The sequence below is a fragment of the Dermacentor silvarum genome, chromosome 1 (assembly GCF_013339745.2).
Source record: "Dermacentor silvarum isolate Dsil-2018 chromosome 1, BIME_Dsil_1.4, whole genome shotgun sequence".
In the NCBI taxonomy this organism is placed as follows: Eukaryota; Metazoa; Arthropoda; class Arachnida; order Ixodida; family Ixodidae; genus Dermacentor; species Dermacentor silvarum.
In genome coordinates, this window is record NC_051154.1 from 31,788,191 (window position 1) to 31,812,138 (window position 23,948).

Sequence of the window (23,948 nt, forward strand, 5' to 3'; positions counted from 1 at the left end):
ACCCCTGTCACCATATCTGTCAACGTGGCCCGCAGAGGGAGTGCCAGTTTGCGACGTGGCAGTTGGCAACAAAACTATGACGAGGGAACACTGGCGGCAAGCATGCGATAAGAGCAGCTTGAGCGCCATCATGGCCATTCTTTCTGCCAGTTCCCGCAGCCTCTGCAAAGGATGTCTGTCACCTATAAGCGCTACAGATTCAAAGCTGGATGTAACAAAAATGCAGTGGCACTGCTGTCATGTTCTGTGCAGGCAAAGCATTTTTTTTTAATCCTAATGGCATGACTTTTCATAACAGAAGAGATTAGTGAATTTTCCAAAGCCAAATTTTCAAACGTTACCTTGGAAAAATTGTAATTTGAAGTGGTGAACAGTGAAGATCAGGAGTGCCAACGTAGTTGTCTGCTCTTTTTACCCCTACACTATGTCTATCTGTTTCAAACATGCAGCTTGTCTAATGGCTATTTTCCCACGACTTGTAAGGCCTTACAAACTTTCAGTGGAGCAACCTGTGGAAAGGAGCCGCCATACACTGTTCACAATATGTGTTCTATATATCACCCAAGGCACCACTTTTTAGACATCCTTAACATGTAGAACCAATTATATCATGGGCATATTCCTCAATAAGAGGGTGTGATGATTTTTACAGTAAGAGGGGGTGATGTTTTTTAGCAGTGACCACATGGTGCTACCAGCTGCATCTCCATCAGCACCTGCTCTGCCAGCCCACAATACAAGGTAACCATGCCGCATGAAAGAATTGTGTGGCAAGTAATGTACAGCTGCAATAGTTTGATACACAGTTGAGCCCACATGTAACAGCAAACAACCTGCAATCATTACAAATCACGAAGGCATGTTTTTTTAAAATCAAAATTACACACATTTGCCCTTCATTTGATCAACTGATAACAAATGGATGCACATACCGCTCTTGATCCAGGGGCTATACTCTGTAGACTATCCAGGAGAACTTCACCGAGTTCTCCAACACGTGTTTCAATGAATTCCTTACAAATAGGAGATGGACAACGGCAAATTTCTTCCATGACACGGTACGCTTTCTTTTGTACTCGACGGTCCGAGTCCTACAGAGCAAGAAAGCACATTGAAAAAAAAAAAAAAAAAGCATTTAACAACTGTAACAATAGGCAGGCTAAATATTTGTGGTAAGTGACTGGGTGGCAACTTTGACCTAAACTCAAGGAGACTATAAAAGTGAAGTACAGTTAAACCTTGATACTATAATGAAGTCTGTAAAACCGGCAATTTGCTTTGTTATATCAAAATTTCGTTGTATTGAAATTTGACCTTTTATGCAAATAAGTACAATAGCCGATTGATTTTCTTACACAGAAAGTGGCCGCAGAACTTTCCGCATTGTCAGGCAACCGAAGAAATAAAAACGCTTTCACTCGCACCTAAAGCACACAGTGAGCGGGGCGCGATAAGGATCCTATTGACTTTATATGGAACATGATATGGCTCCAGTTCGATGGCTGCTCTTGTCGTGCGGCGTGCAATTTCAGATTCAATCATTTGACCATCTTCGTCTGCGGAAGTTTCCATTTATTTTCACGGCATTCCTTTGCGGCGGCAGTGAAACTTCGTTATATTCAGGTTCGAAATACATGGTGTTCTATGGACAAGAGGTAGTGAAAAGAAATACTTCGTTACAGTAGAGTCTCGTTACAACGAAATTCACGGGACATGAAAAATTTCCTTGTGGCAGAACTTCGCTGACGCGAAATTAGTATGTATATACGATGCCCAAAAGGCAAAGCCGCGAACAAAACCGAAACCATTGTCTGGGAAACCTTCACAATGGCGTGGGGGCAAATGTTTAGACGTACCGAAGGCAGTCAATAAAGTGTCAACTTCACGAGAGATTGCATTTCACGTCGCAGTTGCAGCATTTTTCGTACACTGCGGCCAACGCCTAACCCAACGCGCGTGCCTGGCTGATCGCAAAACACTCATTTTACTTCACATGCACCGCCACAATTAAGCAGTTTGAATTATCACAATTTCACTGCATATTTATGACACAATAAGCAAGCTTCGCAAGCTTACGCCATGGTCCCTCAATACTTTTCTGGTCACGAAACTCCGCCGTCACTCTATGGAAGAGCTTGATATGTCGCATGAAGCCGCCGCGCTGCGGCGCCACCGCAGCTGAGGCCACCTTTCTCCGTGTTAAACCCGGAGAGATTGCAGATGCGGCCGGCGTGGGCTGAAGGTTTGGATGCGTACTTTATATTAGTGATTGATTTTTAGGCAAGATCCAAATTCTGGCATTCTACAATTGAAGTGGCACGTTCGCCTGACGATGCCGTTCAGTTGTGTGCCGAGGGGCCGTTCCGGCTACAAAGGCACTCCCGAAAAGGTATTGCTATTTTGCATGCAGAGTGTTCGTGAGCACTTCGAGAATTGGAAGCGAGCCATACCACAGCAAGAAACGGACAATTTCAGCTTCGAGTCCAAGCATGTGCATGTTTGCGCTTTGATCCATCATCCATCTCCATACGGACGATTTCACGATAAACGGCGACGCCGTATCGTTGCCGAGGGACAAGCTGCGCCTCAGGCCTACTGCCATTCCTCGTGTTTTCGACGGCCCCTCTCCTCTCTCTCTCTGTCTGTGTGTGTGTGTGTGTGTGTGATTCTCGGTAGCCTGTTCTGTTTACAAGATTTGTTTCATTTATATATTGCAAATAAAATTGGCGCGTATTAATACCTCCATGAGAACAGCACATATAAAAACTGGTTTAAACAATAATATATTTATGACCTGCAACCATGATTGCACTGCACTGTCTGTGTGTTGATATTTATAGACGGCAAATTATTCGCATAACCAATTAGTTCGAGTTCTTGCCTATGGATTTCGCATGCTGATAGCAACAGCTATTGACGAAAAGCTATTGACATTTGCTTATAGGTTGCTACCTCAGCACTGCGCGGCTTACGAAAGGGCCATGCCACAGAAGTAATTTTGTTTCCTGAAGCAAACTAGGCTTCCAGCCATGATAAATGGGACATTAGGAACTTAGTGCAACAGGAAAAAAACAAGATGTCAGTTTTCTGTGTCAATACAACTTTCAGATCGTTTTTGAGCTCTACACTACAGCAGTGCTGAGTGAAAGTGAAAATTAAATGTTATTTCTTATAAGAATTTTCGCGAGTTAAAACAGCTACGTTTGCTTCAAAGAAAGCTTGCGATTCAAATACTAGTGCAACGGACCGTCGATCCTCGTCACTCTGATTGTGCGAGTTAGAGATTAATAAGCGCAGTGCTGAGTCAGTCGGGTATAATAATCCGTTTGTGTTTTCATAGGGTATATTGACAACGAAAATCGCGTTTGAAAACTTATTTGGAATATCGCATATTTGGAATAATACGCATGAAAACTATCAAAGCTTGCGATACATGAAAATGACAATACTTTCCTTCAAGCAAGCGTTTCATTCACGGCCACGATCTGCCGATGTACCTGTTCCAAACTAATTCTGACGTCATAGAACATTTTATGTTACGCGCGATTAGAATCTGTCACCATCGCGTGAACGGCTTGAGTGCAATTCAGTAACAGCACACGACCTTGAGCTCAGGTTGTCGTTTACTGGCAACGCCACGCCACTAATGTCTTATTCTTTGTAGAGCACATAAAAGTCGCTTAAAAGTTTTTAATGGAAGCCGGTTGGGCCAACTAACGATATATTTCTTAGTAAGAATGCTATGCGCGTCGTCTGCTGACACACTGAGCAGCCAGCTGACTTTGAGATTGTTTACTTTTTGTACGCGCCTTGATTTCGGTTAGAAAACACTCTCAGATGTTCAAGTTTGGATACTGTAACAGCTACGACAAAACAGAATGCAAATAAAATCGAAAAGAAGCTGGGCTTTCGGTCGCAACGCGACCAGAGCAGAAAAAAATACTGCCGCTCGGCTAGGTGGCCTTTCTTTTACTTATGGTGCCCCTAGCGGCAAGCGCTGGCTCTATATCAAACTGAGGCGGGAGTTTCGTGACCAGAAAAAGCTATTAAAAGACTATGCTTACGCTTTCCGGAAGTTTTATTTCCAGAAGTTGGCCAGCCTGGATTTCTTGCGCTTCACAGCAAGCAAAGGCGTTGCACGAGTCTCACAGTCCGTTAAAAGAGCCATCACAATGCTATTGTCATGGGCTCTGAACTTTAGATTTGATTTAGTCCGCAAAAAGCTCGTTCAAGCTGACATGCGATAGTCGCAGCTTTGGAAGGGCCTTCCAATTTGACTACTCGGCAGTTCAAATTTAAGTTCAGTCCCCGAATAAAACGTTTTCGTTACGAAGAGACTTTTTTTGTATTAGTTGCTATGGGCAGCTGACAGGAAATCAAAAGATCTTCATTGTGGCGTGAAATTTCGTTGCAGTGGCATTCATTGTAGTGGGGTTCGACTGTATAACGAGAATTTTGCTATACTGAGGTTCACTATATCGAAGTTTACCTGTACTGCTACAATACAAAATCAACAATGTTGTTTTCTTCCCCAACTTTCCTGCTAATAGAAACCCAAAACAGTCTATTCTGATGCAAAGAGCAGGTGGAAAGACGATATGAAAGATGATGCACTGAAACGTCGATCCTCACCTCTAAGTTGACCTTGCTTAGCATGTACATGCGTTGTACATTCTCCAGACTCATTTTGCTGACTAGAGACCTTGCAAGGTCTAAAATAGCATGCCTGCAATTATAAAGTCACAGTATATGGCACAAGTTTATGCATCAGAGCTACAAGGTATCACTTACAAGGTGTCACAGTAAATATATATATACATATACTTTCAAACTTACTTGCTATGAGAAGTAATCTGGTCATTCAACAGTTTTGCAGATGCACTAATGAAAAGTGCACAGCAGAGCTGCAACAAAATGAAGATATTGTAGTACATTTAAAAAAGCATAAGCCTTGAAAACACTAAAAGGACCTAAGTTACCTGGTCATCTGCAATTCGAACAAATGCCTTGATGGTGTCATAGGCAGCCAGGCGGATTCCTTCCTCACACTGTGATGGTGCCTCATTTGTGTAGATGTTGAACAAGATTGGCAGAAAGTTCTTCGCATATCTACTCATCTCTGGAACATTTTCCTCTGGAGTAAGCAAACAGGAGAAGTTTTGGTTATATGCTACTCAAGAGAGACATTTTGCACACAGATGTGGCTCATCGATTACTCACCATTCAGAATGTTGCTGTTGATGAGGTGCCGCAGTGCAGACATGATGTCAAGCCTCAGATCCATTCGATTGGCCAAGTAGGTTCCAAGTGTCCTGGCAATCCTTGGGAAGGACTGCAAGAGAAAATGTAAAAGTGTTTGGCAAGCTTTTTGTATGCGATACCATAATAATTCTTAAGACAGAAGGCATGCCTGATACAAAAAGGTAGCAGGTGATGGTTAAACGAAAATTTTCTTTTTAATTAATGAGCTACGAGGTATCACTTGTTAATGTGATTAGCATTTTTAGCCTACTTCCCCACTTGGCAGTTTGTATTGTTTCTAGCCTCTTTATAAAGAAAGACTTGAAAAACTTCAGTACTGGTTGGTATAGAGCCTAGGTCCCCGAGTACAGCAGCCCAATGCGAGAGTGTACTAGATCGGGGGAGTGGGTCCAACGCAGGCTCCCCGAGGCTTTGTTTATTAAAAAGTTGGTGGCGGCACCGTCGCTTTCTCCCAAATGAGCGGCCCCGTGCACCGACCGGATGCTTGTCACGTCGGGAGACCCTACCGCAGCTGCATGGAGCTTTGACAGGCGGATACTCGGTGGTGGCAACACCGATATTATCCCCCACCGATCTATTGTAAATAAAATGAAAAAAGAGCGGCGGAAAGAATGCAAACGAAGCAACAACGACGGTGCGTCAAGCAGACGACAGCTACTCAGCCCGTGAGCTCGCCTCGGCCAATGAGTGCTGCCGAAATAACCGGAGCCAACGTCTATTGGCTAGAGATTCAGAATAAGGCGACGGCAGCACCACCACAATTTCAACGTTTTTTTCTTTCACCCTCGACGCTTGCCAAGACGTCCGCTCGACCCACTCCCCCCTTCTAGCACACTCTACCAATGCAGTATCTGCTCAGCTACGTTCACAGGCGGGGCAACGAGGAATTAATTCTCAGTGTTAGCACGCACCGGCACGCCACTGGTGCAATCTCAGAGGCCATGCAAAAGGAAGGGGACTTCAGGCACATGCTGCTAGATGGTGCAGTGTCTCCAAAGACAAGTCCAAGAGAGGAGCCTGGCCGCAGTACACACCAAATTGTTGTTTTTTCACCTCCAATTAAATGTGTGCTCATCGCTTGTACATACCGGGTGTTTCAGCGAGCACTTTCAAAAATTTGTGATGGTTGCTGGTGGCAGATAGCACAATTCTCGTTCATGAGCCCATCTACTCGAAGAGGCGGACATAAAAATGAGGTGCACAAAAAATTGAAAGGCATAATCGACTAACAAAAAGTTTACTACTTAAGTTTTCAACTAATTACCTTATGGCCCATATTGCAATTTACAAATTCTTGCTGTAGAGTTCACGAATCCACTTGCAACGAATTTTCAGGATGACACCAGTTTCGAGATATTAATTCCCGAACCTTGCGGAGAAATGCATTGGCGTTCCAGTTACTTTTGTGCTTCATTGCATAAAACGACGTTTTGTTAGAAAGTAACTGCATTTCTCCGCAAAGTTCGGGAGCAGCTTCACAGCATTCTCGATCGAGCAGCTTTGGTCCGCTGAAGAACTCGGCGACCAACACCCTAGTCAACTCCTTCGCCGAATAGAAATCGCATAGTTTTTTCTTCCACCGGAGGCTCATTGTGACACCGTGCACCTGGACCTCGTCAGCCCTCTCACACCTTAGAAAGGTTACTGTTACATACTGACATGCACCGACCTCTATACACTGTGGCCACAAGCTACATCCATATTAGACATCTCAGCGCCCACTGCAGCAGCAGCTTTCGTGTCTACATGAATTGCAAGGTTCGGCTGCCCATCCACAATAGTCACCGATCGCACTCGGCAGGTGAACTGCCGAGTGCGATCGGTGATTTAACCTAACCTAACCAACTGAAACTTCTCGGAACGACACATTTTCGCACACAGTCAAATGGACTTGTCGGACGTTTTTACCAGCATCTCAAGTCCACCCTTACATCGCATGAATTGCCGGAGAAGTGGATTTTACTTTTGCTTCTCATCTTACTTGGCATGACAGCCGCACCAGGAGAGCGACCTAGGTTGCTCTTGTGCTTGAGCTAGTCTACGGCACTTAACTACGCCTTCAATACGATGTCTTTGCCACCACCACCAAAACACCTATGCCATCACTTGCCAAACTGCAAGCTTGCTTCAGCCAGATACGCCCCATGCCAACACGTTTGCAAGAAGCAAGGTCTCTAAGTTTTTCCCGCAATGACCTCTGCTACCCACGTTTCCACGTTTTCGTGTGAAACTGCGCCGTGCGGAAGCCCTTGCCGCCACACTGCTCTGGGTCATATTTTGTTCTCGAGCGCCGTCGTGAACTTTTGTCGTGAACATCAACGGCCAACCAGACAATTTGAGACCTGGAACATCTCAAACCCGCTTAAACTAAAGCACCCTGCCAGAGCAGTTGAAGCACAACATGAGCTACCGTCGAGCTGGTGGGGCCCGAGAAGTGCGTTGACATTTTCCTATTGCTTAGTGGACGGCGATGGAAAGCTGGAACAAAATGAGCTGGTGGACCACGGCGGAATAGAATGCCACTAAAGCAAAACATTGGCACTCACTTCGCGCCACCTGCAGCAGGGACGGTGGCGCATTTGGGTTATCGTCTGTTAAAAGCGTGTAGTGCACTTCCAATAGCACTACCCAACACAGGCTGTGACACAGATAGGAGAAGGTGCTTATTGCAATAGGGTTGGCAGCGACAATTGTGACAAATGAGCATGCGACAACCCGCTAGGAGATTTGCTGCTACTGGATTAGGAAACCGAGTGCACGCTAGCGTTTTCACGTGAAACGGGCAGGTGAGCACTGCGGGGAAGCTGCTGCAGCGGGTGCCTACTGTTCTTTAACGCACGCACCTTTTCTCGTTTACATGGGATCTAGCAGCCAGAAAACGTATCATACTATCGTAACTGAATTAGGTCATTTTCTTGTGTTCTCAAATGCAAACGTTGGCGCCCGGAAATCGTACAAACGGGATCGTATCAATGAGGTTATACTGTATATTCCATTCAGTAACTTGTGCAGCATAACTTTTCCAATGCAGCAAAGAAGCATTTTGGCTTTGAAATGGGCGTCAATTATAAGGATTTTTGCAACCCTGACAGTAAATCAAGCCATATAGGGAAGATGGCATAGCACAGATTGTTGCCAGATTGTTGCCATCTGGAAATATGTGACATATGGCTTGAGAACAGCTGAGGGCCACAAGCACATTTTTCTGCCTTGGTGCAGAAATGTTTGGTGCAAGCAGTGAAAAAATGAAAATGCAAATAGTTGCCACCACACAGCTACTTATTTTTTACTGTAGGCAACATGATTGTGCTATCCCAACATGTTACAGTAAAGAAATTGGACAATAGATCCACCTGAATATGGCTATTCGATATTTCATTTGATATTTGAATATAAGTATACTGTGCAAGATTGCATTTGAAAATTTTGATACTTGCGAACCCCTGTGGCTAAGTAAAGAGAACATGGGAGTGACAGACAAACTGCACTGATGTGTGACCAGTATATGATCAACCATGATTCATCATGGCCCAATGTGTTTCGAATGTTATTTTATTGCAGGCTAAACAAGAATGCGTCACTGCAATAAAAAAATTTTCACCAGGTACTCTGTCGACACTGGCGGCAACACCTCAACCGGTGTGCACGGTAGTCAGAAATATTCATCATGATGTGTATGCTACTTTCTAGAGAGCTGTTTTTATCAGCAGTCAAACCCTCCTCATTGCATCCAGCCAAGGCTCAGGTGAGACTACAAATGGCTGCCGCCGACCCTGTTGCAACTGTTTAACAATACATGGGAGCAGACAAATTTTTCTTAATGGTGCACAAGACTGACTCAAAACATGGTCATAGACCTCACAGGTGCAGACAGAGAACCTGGTGTACAAATTGAGATGCAGCTTAGCACTGCTCATACTCTTGTTGAAAGCAGCATGATGAGCTGCTACACAACAATCTCTAAGCAATGCAATCTAACCACCACTTCAATGTTTTGTTTGCTCTCGACTGCACTGAACACATAATTTAGACAAAAACCCCCAGCACCACTTCTTTCTTTTTCTTTTTTTTTGAACATGCGTTAAGGAATAGAACCTCCTTAAACCTCATACCTCATTAAAATCTGTTGGACTAGTACAAAAGCCAGGTAAAAGGGACCATATTTGCTTCTCCAATATCTCATAGGCCTTGGTAACAGACGTAGGCTTGTCCGGAGCTTCAGCTGCAAACATAAGATTTTAGGCGAACTGCAATTAGAGGTTTGCCATGTGACATGTGCTGTAAGCTACAAGATCTGCTATGTATGCAAATGTAACTACTGTAGTCCTACCAAAAGGCAAATCAACAGGTAAAACATACCCAGCTCATGGAAAGCAGAGGCTAGTGGAAGAAAGTAGGTAGTGAAAAAGGCAAGCCGTGTAGCCCTTATATTGTCACGCAAGACTGGCAGCATCCAACTCCTTTTGAAGTCTTGGCCCCTTTTTAAATGCACAGAAAAAACAGCACTGTCACATGCATCCAGCAAAATATAAGCTCATAATTGCTGCCACAACAAGATACAGTCACTCACTCTTCTCCACTCATATCCAGTGGAATGGCTTTCAACACGAGCTCAGGTCCCATGGCCTTCACAGCAGTAGCTATGGTTCTGTCTACCGCAGCACTGTTGGAGTATGCCTGAGATTCACGCAAGTCTGCTATATGGCTTAAAGGCTGTAAAAAAAAAGATGAAGACTGCACTGAAAAACAACAGGTGCCAATCCAAGCATTTTCATAAAGCACAAGCTTATACAATTATTCTATAACATGATCTACAAAAAACAAACCTCAAGCATGTCAGTGGCACATTTCTTGCCGAGTACCTGCAAAGAGCCAGAGAGTTTGAGTGAGTTGCGAAATACACCGCCATTTTTCAAGGAGCAACTATAAACATGCCAGCATGTGAAAACATACCTCAAAGCAAGTAGCCCATGTCAAAAGCACCTGATCCCAGACACACGCAAACTGGTAGTGCAACGCTCGCTGCATGTGCTCGACCACTTTAACACCAGTGGTGTGGCACAAGCTATTCACAGAACTTGGGTCTCCTTCCTTGTCCAGGCAAGCTTGAAAGCTCTGCTTCAGCAATGTCTGAAAATGTGATTTATACAAGTGCTCATTTGGTGCATTACTTGGCACACTGCGGGTCATTTAAAGCAATGTAGTAGTCTGTGTGGCTACAAACATTTCATAGCCCCCAAGTATTATTGGCAAAGGTATAAAATCAAATTTGTAGGTTGCAGTTCATCCCTAAATACAAGCCAGAATTCCTTCAGCACGACTGCCACAGAAAATTGATGTGCAGGGACGCTGATCTGGAGGCTTGAAAGACACTAAGAAATATCCTTATTAAAGAATAATTTTCTTTCAGAGGTCTGCACATAAACCAGTAAAACCAACTGACTGATTAACTAAAGTATTAACAGCTGGAAATTTATTAGGCTATTTTATTTCATGCCCAGCCCTGAAAATAGGATAAGAAAATTTGTCACGTAATTACCATTTTTAAAAATTCTGCACACAATTATTTTTTTCTTTCTGACAGCTCAATTCTTCGGCGAGATTTTAAAAGGGGTTAAAAAATATTGTTGTGTCAGGTTGGGTGCAATTTTAAAAAAATCAAAACTTCAATATCACAAATTCTGAATGCAGATAGCAGAATTGAGCAAGTACGTCGGAATGCGTCGAAATAACCTTATTTTAAAAGGAATCCCTGAGCAAGCTTCAGAGTCATGGAAGGACACGGAAGATTTTTTAACTGAGTTTGTATCCAAAAATTTAGGAAGTGCAACTGGAGAAATTGAGCATGCCTACAGAATAGGAGAGCAAAAGCCGGATTACCCTCGGCCGATCATTGTGAAGTTCCTCAACTTCAAAGACAAAAGTAACATACTGAAAAACGCATCTAAACTGAGGGAACTAAAATTGCCACGTGTATGGATTGAAGAGGACTTTTCGCCCAGGATGCAATTTATTAGAAAGAAGCTAAGAGATTTCGCTCGTACTGAACGAAAGCCTGGCGACAAATTCAAGCTTGTGTTTGATAAGCTTGTCCTAAGCAACACAATTTACGCCCTTGACCAGACCACAAGCAAGGTAACGGCCCTTCCGAAGCGCCATACGTTGACTAAAACTGCTAAAACCCAGTGACGAAAACACGAAAGCCGGAATGCTTCTCTGTCAATCCTTGTGTCAAACTTCCGTAGTCTGTATCGTAAACAAGATCAGCTGTGTTTCTATGTTGAATCGTGTTCAGCAGATATAGTTTTAGGCACAGAAACCAGGTTATCAGCCGATATTGCAGACTGCGAGTTGTCTGTCTCGTCGATTTACAATATTCAGAAAAGACAAGGTCAGGTCGCGAGGAGGCAGCGTGCTAATTGCAGTAAAAAACAATCTGGAAGCTTACATCCTTGATACTGATTCATGCCTCGGAATTTTGTGGGTAGCCCTATGTTTGTCCCCACGTGTCACCTGTATAATTGGTGTCTGCTATCGCCCACCTGATTCATCTGACGAATTTTCAGAGTGCCTGAATGAGTCTTCAGCTTTCATGCAAATCAAGTACCCAACTTTGCCATTATTTTTAGCTAGCAATTTCAATTATCCAGCTATTGAATGGCAATGATGCAGGCCCCTAGGTAGCTTAAAGAAGCGTGAATGTCAAGATTTTCTTGATGTACTGTCGTCATTTGATTTGTACCAGGTGGTTTCTGCTTCCACACGTGGAAATTCACTTTTAGATCTTGTATTAACCACAGAGCCTAACAGTGTAACAGTGTCCTGGATGGTATAAGCAAACACAGTATCTTGCATTGTGAATTTGTGTGCGAGCAGCAAAAACAGGAAAATACAAAGAAAGTTATTTTTGATTATGCCCAAGCGAATGTCGATATGCTGATCGGTGATCTTTCAACCTTTTCTGTTGAGTTTACGCAATCCTTCAATCTTCGCGATGCAAATATGAATTGAACGATTCGTGACAAGTTGATATTACTTAAAAAAGTACATCCCTAAAGTCAACATAATGGTCTCGACGGAGAAGCGCATGATTTACGACACGTTGCATTAACAAAAAGAAACGTTTGTACTCAAAAGCGAAGTTATCAACCTCCGAGGAAGATTGGAGACACTATCGTGAACATGTGCACTTGTGCAATACCGAAATAACTGCAGCCAAGGACAAATTTTTTACGACACTTCAAACATGCTTCCTTAACGATACAAATTTTGGAAAGTTCTTAACCCTAACTATGCGTCAAATTTAACGGTACCGTTAGCCAGGAACAGCAATGGAACAGGTCGCTGTAGAATTTAATGAGTTTTTTTCGTGTTTTCACCGATGAGAGTCCAATGCTAAATCCCTAAATCCCACAGCAGTAGCTATGGTTCTGTCTACCGCAACACTGTTGGAGTATGCCTGAGATTCACGCAAGTCTGCTATATGGCTTCCCCTACCGTGGGCAAAATGGGTGTTTTTTGTATGTTACACCAGACTTCTTTTTCTGAAGGAACTACTGCATTCAATATTTTGTTATACATAAACAAAAAGCAGAATGAATGCACTTTCACACATGAAAGTTCTACTAACGCGATGTATCTTATAAAAAAAGATATAAATTTCTACAATCAAGATTGTGGGATAAAAACAAAGTTTGTAAAGACGCGCTTGTATCTACTAATTTCCTATTTTAAATTTGACCATGCATGATGTAATTATTACTGCTGAAGGAATACAATCCTCCATTGACCATCTTCCGGCTAACTCTGCACCTGGTCCTGATGGTATATGCCCTAAACTACTCAAACTAGCAAAACCTGCAATGTGTCACATTTAGGCCACCCTATTTCAACAATCTATATACACGAGATGTGTTCCAAGCGATTGGAAAGTAGGTCGTGTCATTCCCATTTTTAAATCTGGCGACTCATCTAATGCCTCAAACTACAGACCAATTTCATTAACAAGTACGTGTTGCAAACTTCTCAAACATATAATTTCATCCGCTATCATGAAGTTTCTAACAGAACATAACTTCTTTTTTGTCAATCAGCATGGGTTTCTACATGGTCGATACTGTGAAACAGGTCTTCGAATTAATTACTGACTTGCATCACTATTCATTCTTTACACGAAGTTGATGCGATATTTGTGGACTTTGCGAAGGCTTTTGACAAGGTTCCTCACTTGCGCCTAATGCACAAACTAACACACCTCAACATTAATACCACAATTATTACGTGGATTACTAATTTTCAAACTAGCCACTACCAATCAGTTTTTATGAATGAACAATCCTCTCCGTTAATTCACATTAAATCTGGTGTGCCATAGGGTTCCGTGCTCGGGCCAATCTTGTTTTTAGTTTATAATAACGATATCAGTAGTGGTCTGTGTTCCACAGCAAGATTATTTGATGATGACCACGTGATTTATAGAGAAGATACTAACCCTATGGATACTTGCTACTTACAATCTTATTTAGACAAGCTCAGTAAATGGTGTAAGGAACGGCAAATGGAAATTAACGTCAATAAAACCACAGCCATTAGATTTACGGCGAAAGCTAACCATGTACTATGCAAATACACATTAAACAATGTGCCTGTATCCTCGGCATGCTCTATAAAGTATTTGCCATCCATTTGTCATCAGATTTGTCATGGAACACTCATATAGACGCCATACTTAGCAAAACATCTAAGACACTTGGCTTCGTTCGGCGCAACTTGCGTTTAGCTAACCCCACCACTAAACATCTTGCTTACACTACTTTGCAGTGGCGCACCGACAAGGGGGGGGGGGGGGTCGGGTGTTGTAACCCCCCCCCCCCTCCCGCGAAGCCAAGTTATCCCCCCCCACGCGTCCAGCCCCACCAGTCCGACGAGTACCTTCAGTGCTCTGTTCACATTGGCATTACAAATCAGGAGGTGGCCTGAGGTCCAATTTTCCTTATTAACAAAAACACTATCACTGTCTTGTATTTATTCATTCACGCTTAAATTACTTCGAGTAAAACGCTGAATAAATAAACATCGTCATCATCCTTGGTGTCATTATTATTATAACTATTAGGCATTTTATTTGCTGTTGGATTCCTCTGGCTACAGCAAAAAAATTGCATATTATGCGAAGTTCTTGCTTTGGCATCCGATTTCAGTCAAACTAACGTGTCAAGTATAGTGGCGTTTACTGAGACATTCCCAAACCAATTCAGTGATAACTTACCATAAGTACCATAGCTGCAGTGTAACTGGTCTCTGACCTCCCACTGTGCCAGGTCTCAACAATAATGCCAACAAACTTTGGAAGGTTGCTTAGGAAGAGTTCATCAGAGGTACTGAAAAAAAAAAAGAAAATTAGTGACGTTGCTCTCTATATAGCACGCGATATGATCCACGCAGCACTGAATTCCTTTAACCTTTCAAGGTTTGCAAGTGCCTCCTGCACAGTGACAAGCCACACATCATAGAGCTTGTGGTCTCTCAGGCCAGGCTTGTAGTCGTAGAGCGCCTGAACACAATTCGACAAGTAAGATCAGCATGAAATATTTTGGAGGTATAAATGTCAGAAATAAAACTAGTATAAAGTACTCACGTTGACAAGCTGTGCATTGAGCTCTGGGCTTAATGATACAGCAGGACGTGGCCTTGAAGAAAAGAATGATTGCAGCATAACCAAGCCACATCGTACGACCGTCTGAAAAAAAAAAAAGAAGAAGAAAAAGAAAGAAAAAACGTGCTGGAATACTGCAGCCAAAATCCTTAGACACCATAATTAACAATAATAAGACTTGATAAGGCCTCAAGAACCACAATATTGCAAAGTAACTCCATGATCCTTGCGCTAGCATAAGACCACAAGGACGCATGAACATGAAGAAACAAGCCTTCAATGAGTTTTTTTTTTTTTTGTGCTCATTCGTCTTTCTGGTCTTACGTTAGTGCAAGGATCATCTAACCTCACTAACTACTACAGTTACAAGCACTACAAAGTGGCATCTACTGAATGGGGATTGAAATATCTCGCGATTTAAGATGGAGTGCGCACATTCAAAACATAGTTTCGTCAGCCTCAAAAAGACTATGGTTACTTCGGCAACGTCTGAAGCACTGTACGAGCAAAACAAAACTAGTTGGTTATACTTCACTGGTGCGTCCACTGCTTGAATATGGTGATATCGTTTGGGACCCGCACACTAAGACTGATACAGATAAGCTGGAAAAAGTACAAAAAAGAGCACTCAGGTTCATTTTTAATGCCTACGGAAGACAGGTGTCACTATCCGATCTCCGTTCAAGGTCTGGTCTTCCAACACTGGACGAACGCCGTAAGTTACACCGTCTCAAGATGCTTTACACGATAGTCAACGGCCAAACTAAAATGAATTTTGACAATTACTTACAGTTTAACACGTGTAGAAGTACCCGCGGAAAGCACGAACTTACCCTTATTGTACCCCAGGCTAGAACTGTCGCTTATCAATTTTCATTTTTTCCTAGAACGATAAGACTATAAGTACTGCATCTATATTACATATTTCTGTAGGTTATCATGGCCCCAAGTCTACAAAAAAATGTAAGCCACTAAACAATACACTTAAATTTAAAGACTCATCATTCAGCTGATACTTACACAGTTAAGCACCACAAACATTTTCGAAGCATGGGAGGCATGAATGGGAAGCCTCTCAAATTAAGAGGGCTAGTGCGGCAGCCGCACACAATTGCCAATTATACCTTCCAGTTATCCATGCTCTACAAACTTTCAAAGTCTACAATGTGCAAAAGAACACACGATAACTCACAGGGTGGCCAGCCCCCATGACTTGGAGCACTGCTTCGCATGTAGCCTTAACCTCTGCCTGGGGAAACAGGTGCAGCACCAATTTTAAAAAGCCGAAGATGTGCAGAGTAGAGACCGGCAAGGATGTTGCTGTGCAAAAAAAGAAAAACAAGACACTTTAACTCTTCCCCTACCGTGGGCAAAATGGGTGTCTTTTGTATGTTACACCAGACTTCTTTTTCTGAAGGAACTACTGCACTCAAGATTTTGTTATACATAAACAAAAAGCAGAATGAATGCACTTTCACACATGAAAGTTTTACTAACGCGATGTATCGCGTTAGTAAAAAGTAAAAGTAAGTAAAAAGTAAAAGATATAAATTTCTAGAATCAAGATTGTGGGATAAAAACAAAGTTTGTAGAGACGCACTTGTATCTACTAAGAAAAAAGGTAACAAAATTTATGAGTTATACAAACTATATTGTCGTCTATTAGGCACTATCTCTGAAAAAAAAAAAATCAAAACTTTTTATTGTATGGGCGTGCCGGGCTGCGGCCACGGATGTTCCGGTTGGTTGGCATCGTCATCGCTCTCAGAGACAAAGTCTGATGAAAAGGCAGCATCCTCAGACTCTCTGCTGCTCGATCCATCGATAAAATCAGCCACAGACGCAGCGCAATCACGAGATCTATCTTTCGAAACGGTCGCAATGCTTCGGAGCACGTTCAAAAATTACCGCCGCGTGTGAGAAATGCAACTGCTTGGAAAACAATAATATAGTTTGCTTCCAATGTGTCCGTGAGTGGCGTGGAAGGTATCAAAAGCTGCATTTCAAGCTATCAATAGCGAGCTAATGATTCCCAATGGGCACTGTACTGAAAGAGTTAATCAAGGCATGCCAGATGTGATGTCATAACGTACAAATATGCAACACAGGAGAGTGTGATCTCAGCTTTTTCCAAACTCTGGAAATGCAGAAAAATTAATGCTGACCAGAAGAGCTTACACACAGAAAATTTAAACTACAGTTGAGTGTTGTTAAAACAAAATGGGACATAATGAAGCAATGAACATAATGCACAAAATAATAATATTCTTTGAATATATGTTCTTTGCCACCTCATTTTTACTACGAACTGGCATAAAAAACATTTTTCCCAATGGAAAAGGGTTTTATTGTGCCCACAGGATTCAATAAGATTTGCATCGTGTGGGCTCGTTCCCCACATATAGAAAGCCAATTCACCCATATAGAAAGCCAAGTGTCGAGCCGGGGGACACCTGTGCCCATTTGGATAACTATCCTCCCACAGCTGAGGCGGACACTATACCGCGGCTGCGGTCCACACCCATTTCACTATCCATTTCGTGGTGTTATGCACTGCAATGTGTGGCATTGAAAATCCCAACATGTGGCAAAGTGTCATCCACATATGCACTGCACAGGGAGAACTACAGCACACCCTCCACATGGCAACAAGATCAAACGCTCACATCCCATATGTGACACTACGTGCATCACCAGCCATACATGTGTGCTGGTCGTTAGGATGTATTTTGACTCATTCGCTGAAGCTTGCATTGCTTCGATACAATTACCTGCAGGTGTTTTAGGCACACATTCACATATTCATGGTCTTTGTTAGCCAATGCATGGCAGATTTAAAATTAAAGGACTTGTTTGACAACATGTCATGAACGCCGGCCAGTTGTCACATGAAACATGAAACTGCATTCTCATTCACTATGTAACTGGAAATCATCCATGTCTGAAAAAAGGGATTAATACCCCTGTCACACCGGCTAAATTTAATGTCATTTTGAGAGAGTGCACATCGGCATCAATGTCACTCAAAGGCTATCACATGGAAAGGATTAGTGACGCTTGCTGTAGAACGAACTTGCCTGCAAGGTAGCCTCAGCTTGCCTTGGATGTAATGCTGCAGTGTTCTGGCTCTCATAGTGTTAATGCGGCTGCACGAATTACATCAATTACAATGCAGTGTTATTTTGCAAACATTGCCTAAAACATCAAAGAAACAATGTGCATACCTGGTGCGTACTGATTCGTCCATTGACACTGTCACAAGCTCCAAAAGACTCCTTTCCAGTCTATCAGCTTGCCAAGTGCCCGATCGTGCGGTGAAGTGTACTCGCTCAAAGTGTCACTAAATTAGCCCATGCGACATTGTATAGCATGTAAAGCTACCCAATGTGCAAAGCATTATGAAGTCACCAGCTATAAACCTAAAGTCTTCTCATATTTCCTATTTCCATGTGAGCACTATTCTTCCACAGGTTCTTGCATTGCTAACAAGTACAAACTAAATCACAGATGTCATTGCATTGTCTATTATTGTTAAATATGTGCTCCACTCTTCGCATCATGTGATTGTATGACGAACAGCTTTAATTTGTAAAAGCTAGACCAGACATAGGTCTCGATGAGGCTTTTACTAATTTATTCAGGGACAGAAGTACTCTTACAGCTTTGGCAACAGCACTAGAGCAAAACTAACTTTTTAAGAGCATAACTGAGCAGAAAATTTGAAATACTGGAACACACCAATCTCACCACAAGCTTCACAATGCTACTACTGGTGCAAGACTGTTCTTGGTACTAATGAAACACAGTAACTGCAAAGCAACAACAAGATCAATGTGCACTTCCTTGTCCATTTTGCATCTTACAGTTGTGTCCACTAATTAAACCCACTTGGCTGCAGTCAAACTCATTGGATTATACTTTTTTAACCATAGGTGAATGTGTGGTAGACAGTAAAAACTCACATCCTGCTAAACTGAGTGGGCTGGAGTCCGAATGCACTTCTTAAAACAATATAGAGAGCCACTAGCCTTGAAACAAAATGTTTCAAATTCTATATTGTGTATCAAACATCCTTTTGAAAACTTCACGCGTACAAATGGAAGAACCCTTGAATGCCTGAATCAAAGTCCAATCACCAGAACACTAGATACGAGGGGCGATTAAAAAATAACGAGAATCATTTTCCCCCCGCACATTTTGTCGAACATCACTAAATATTTATCACCTTTGAAACACAAATATTTATCCCTGAAACACAATGCGCTTGTGCCAGCACTTTATCAATTGTTGAAAACTGTTCTGGAACTCTCTACCTCTTTCGCATCTTGAAAATGCTTTCTTTTGTGTCACAGAGGGGCTCCAGGGATGAGGCAGGGTAAGGCCCCATTGCCATTTCATTTTTTGTCAGTAAGTTCCGCACTCTCAGTGCTGCATGGGTGGGAGTGTCTTCGTGATGCACCATTGGGGCATTTTCTTTAACTACTTCACACAACCACTTGGGCACTTCAGCATAAAGATTCTAGTTGACAGTCTGAACTTGCGGTACAAAATTACAATACAAGCTCTTTGATGTAAAGAAATTTCCCAACAAGGAACTGAACTTGATGCAAAAATGCTGTGCTTTGATGTCCACAACATCAAAACCAATGGGGACAGAGGCTCAAAAGAAAGCAATGCGGTGAGCAGACAAAACTTTCCAGAAGGATGCTGCTTGGCCAACTGAGAGACGATAGTGAAGTATGTATGCCTATTGGCCGGTGTCAAATATTAATGTATATTTCCATGGAACTAAAAAAATTCTCCTTACCTTTGGGTCCCCCCTTGTATAAGATTGACACACCATGCCACTGTATTCCAAATTTTCTATTAGCTGTTGGGCTTAGCATAGTCATTGCATAATCCCCACTGTACACACCCATCAGGAGCAATTTCAGTTTTGCATTACTGTGATGAAATGAGAGCTATTATAATTGATTATATAGTCACACAGTGGGCTATAACATACAGTCGAACTCCGTAATTATATTTTTCAAGAGAATGTGGGAAAAAAACTTAACAGCCGGGAAAACGTAGCAATGAGGAAAACCCCTAATCACAACAGCAACATCATAAACAACTCTGCGCACATGTATAATTAAGGAACATGTATATGGTTTCAAATGGAGCATGAATGACAACTGTAATAACATTTCTACAATGAAAATAAGTCAGTACTTTTTCTCATATACACACACTTACTTCAGCATAACATCACACTAACATCAGTGAATGTTGCATTCATTCACCCATTTTATTTTATTTTCCAACATATGCAAACATTAGTTACTTCCTTGGCAAGAAAGCCGTGTTGAAACAGCTTGACTAATAATTCAGATGTGCATATACGTAAACATGCAGAAACCAAAAAAAAAGTCTGCATGAATTTTTGTCAGCATTCTGTGGTGTATGCAAAATAATGTACTCGTAAAGTAGCCGAATTATGACTAAAATATCATCTCGGGAACTAAGATTATGCGTACCTCAATAATTGAGGATATGAGGTGCCACTGGCTGATAGCAGGAAAATGAAGGTGTTACGTAATAACACAACTTTGGAGACAGAAACATTTAACAAGTGTGACAGAATGTACATAGTGCAGCTGGGTAATACAGCCAAGTGGGCTGGTACAAAATAGCACAATTGAAGCAGTGCAAGGCATCTGACCATAGATTTCAAAAGAATGATATCTCCACGGCTTGAACAGCATTATAGTATTGCTCCAATTCCTTCCATAGACATGTAATGTTGCCAGCTTCATGCTGGCTAATGTTGACCACTCCAAACGAAATCAGGTGACGTGGAAGGCAGTGAATCAAAAAATGAAAATAGGAATAAGTTGACACAATAACTACCTATATTATATATAGTTAGATATTTGTGTCATCAATAGACCTGATGCATAACAAGGTTTCATACAATGCAAGAAATGGGAGATTATGTCTTTGCAATATTGATCAAATATAGCTGACTGGTTTAAAGTAGCAAGGCAAAATGCAAGTGCCCCCTGATATCTGGTTAGTTTTAATATATTATCTTTCATGTTTGCAGAACAGGGGTGGTTTAATGTAACAACCAATGGCCTTCCCGTACTTTGTCAATGGCTTACCAGTGCCCCCCCTCTGTTGTCCAGTGCTGAGCAGTGATATAAGTACGGAAAAATAAAGATTATGCTATACTGTCCCTCAGCAGCTACACGCAAGTAAAATCTGCTTACAGCAAACTAGTTTGGAGGAGACTCAAAATGTTTGATCTTCCGCATTTTATTTACTTGACACATATACATACTGTAAGGGAAAATTGTTATCCACCCAACTGTAGCATGAAGCTACAAAGGAAACCCATACGGGTTTCTCAGAAAGCTTTACCAATGAATAAAAATTTGTCTCGGTCCAGGGATCAAAAGGGGACCAATGCCTTTCCGGATCAGTCACTCTACCATCTGACAACCAGCAGGCTAGAAGATCCCAGCACGAGGGCAAATTAATCGACAACTCGAAGCACAGGGACACTGTATATGGGAAATCAGTTCAGCAGAAGCTCACAAGGTTAAGGAAGGCTCACGAAACGGAAGCTGTTATCCACCGGACTGTAACACAAAGCTACAAAGGAAACCCGTACGGGTTTCTCAGAAAGAGGAGAAACCTGTATGGGTTTCCTTTGTAGATTCATGCTACAGTCAGGTGGATGACAATATTCCCTTTCATGCACCTTCCTCTATTTTGAGGGCTCCCACTGAACTGATATGCCACATATACATACTACTATAATTAATTTTTGCTAATCACTCTTTACATATAGGTATGCCTTAAAGGAAAGAAAACAGGAAAACTAAATTGAGAAACAGCGCTAAATCGAAATAGTTTTAAGTATGAAAGGCAGGCTGAAATGAGAGCTATTATAATTGATTAGGGTTGATCTCAAAGCCACACAGTGGGCTATAATATACAGTCGAACCCCGTAATTATGTTTTTCAAGAGAGGTAAAAAAGCGTAACAGCCGGAAAAACGTAGCAATGAGGAAGGCCCCAAATCGCAACAGCAAGATCATAAACAGCTCTGCGCACATGTATAATTAAGGAACGTGTACTATGTTCCGGGACAGTGGCCCCTCTCCACTCTTAGTATGCTTCACCGCATAACACGGCTGTATTGCGGCGAAGCTGAGTTTCGGGAACTGGCAAATGCTACGACCACCTCATTACACACTTATCAGGACTAACAATTGCGTACATCCGCTATTTGCCTCTGCACCACTAAATTTGCGTGACCATCGCATACAAATGCAACATAAGGTACGGGAACATACGGGCCCAATATGTACATATAAGTCAATGGTCTTTAGGTCGGGAATGTGAAAACTCGATGTAGCAGCCGAAAAAGCACAACAGCCAGGAACGTGTCAATGGGGTTCCACTGTAATAGGCACCACGGAGGAGGTCTCCAGATTGATTAAGGGGGGACATGGCTTTGAAAATCAACTTCCTTAATTCTTCATGGATTTTGATGAAAATTGGCACAAATGTTTAGAATGTCTCCCTGATGAAGCTTCCATATCAGTGATACCTTGAGAACATTTTATTGAGAAGAACTTTTTTCCTTTTAACTTTCTGGAGGGCCTGGGGAGCTTAAAAAATGCGATGGAAGGCTCGTTGAGTATTGACTGCATAGCTAAATGCGTGCTGAAGGTCACTTTTTTTTTTGGTGTGCCATTTTTTTATGTTACCTTGGCATCAAGCACACTTTTGGGGTGAACGAATAGCCGCATCCAAATTTATAAAAAGTCAAGCTAAAAAAGAGAGACTGTCGCAACCTACACTGTAGCCCAAGGAACGTGAAAAAAAAAAAAAAAAAAAAACAAGTCAGCTCCAGAAACTGCACAGAAAGGCAAAAAAAAAAAAAAAATCAGTTTTGAGAAAGCGACTCTGAAAGCTTCTTCAGTTCTCTAAAAGGCACCAAATTTGTAGTCTTTGGTGTGTTTTGTGGCTTCTTGGACATGCAGCCTCTGACAACACCACCTAGATAGCAAAAGGCCTACACACTCCGATCCATGACGTCATGCTACCTGGCCCGACTGCCATAGAAACTAATGGAGATGCTCCCGCGTAAACAATGACTTGTGACGCTTTCGTCATGCCAGCCCTGGTAATGGAAATTTCGGGCCAGCTGGAACGACCTCACAGATCGAAGTGTATAGGCCTGTGCTATCTAGGTGGTGTTGCCTCTGGTCTGGGGTGCCCTCATTCCCCCCACCCCTTTTTCTTACGGCCTTCTTTACTGCTGCTCTACAAAGAACATGGTGCAGGGTTTCCAACTAAGTGAAGTACAGAACTCTGTATGAGCATGAGTACAGTTCCAGTGCTGTACCTGCAGGCTGCCTCATTGAAAACAGTCTCCAGTGCAATCAGTGAGGCATTGTTCTTTTTGGTAGTCCGTAGAATCGACCATGAAGGGTCTCGGCAGCCTTCTGAGTCGCTTTCCATTGACAATGGCTGTGGAGCTTAGGATCAGAGAGCCACTGATAGGCAGCAATGCAGCTGCTAGGTGCTTTCCAGCTTTTACTTTTGTATGATGCCTGACTTTTGCTGCCAGCTGTCTGTGCCAGCCAAGGGGCCTAGTGAACAGAGCTCATGATGAGGTTCTCTTTATGAAGGGGTGGTATGATTGACATTGTTACGCGATATTATGACAATATGATAATAGAGATGGCGCGCATTATGCTTGGTCGCGGGCATATCGCAGGTGCTGATGCGAGAAATGCCTAGCCGTGCAGACCGAGGTGCCGATGTGCGAAATGCCTAGCTGTGGGCTCGAGGAGCTGACACTCCATGTGTTTAGTCGCGCAGTCGGATGCGCTGATGTAGGAAATGCTTAGGCGAGAGTCCGAGGATTGCATGTGCGATGTGCTTGGTTACGAATTCCGAAACACCGAATGCTGAAAGGCTTAGCCGTGTGTCTGAGGATTCTGTGCACGAAGCTTGGTCGCCAAGTCCGC

General features: G+C 42.5%; 1 protein-coding gene across 1 annotated transcript in view; it reads right to left on the reverse strand.

Annotated features, from left to right (window-relative positions):
* LOC119459257 (RRP12-like protein) overlaps positions 1–23,948 on the reverse strand; it is a 56,015-nt gene that overhangs the window by 21,618 nt on the left and 10,449 nt on the right. The window contains exons 7-20 of the mRNA XM_037721076.2: positions 16,110–16,237; positions 14,900–15,001; positions 14,724–14,815; positions 14,531–14,642; positions 10,216–10,392; positions 10,089–10,124; positions 9,833–9,975; positions 9,622–9,740; positions 9,375–9,484; positions 5,221–5,332; positions 4,980–5,134; positions 4,837–4,904; positions 4,633–4,726; positions 933–1,091 (exon numbers count right to left, since the gene is read on the reverse strand). Coding sequence (XP_037577004.1) covers positions 933–1,091; positions 4,633–4,726; positions 4,837–4,904; positions 4,980–5,134; positions 5,221–5,332; positions 9,375–9,484; positions 9,622–9,740; positions 9,833–9,975; positions 10,089–10,124; positions 10,216–10,392; positions 14,531–14,642; positions 14,724–14,815; positions 14,900–15,001; positions 16,110–16,237 — 1,607 coding nt within the window. The remainder of the gene's footprint in view (positions 1–932; positions 1,092–4,632; positions 4,727–4,836; positions 4,905–4,979; positions 5,135–5,220; positions 5,333–9,374; positions 9,485–9,621; positions 9,741–9,832; positions 9,976–10,088; positions 10,125–10,215; positions 10,393–14,530; positions 14,643–14,723; positions 14,816–14,899; positions 15,002–16,109; positions 16,238–23,948) is intronic.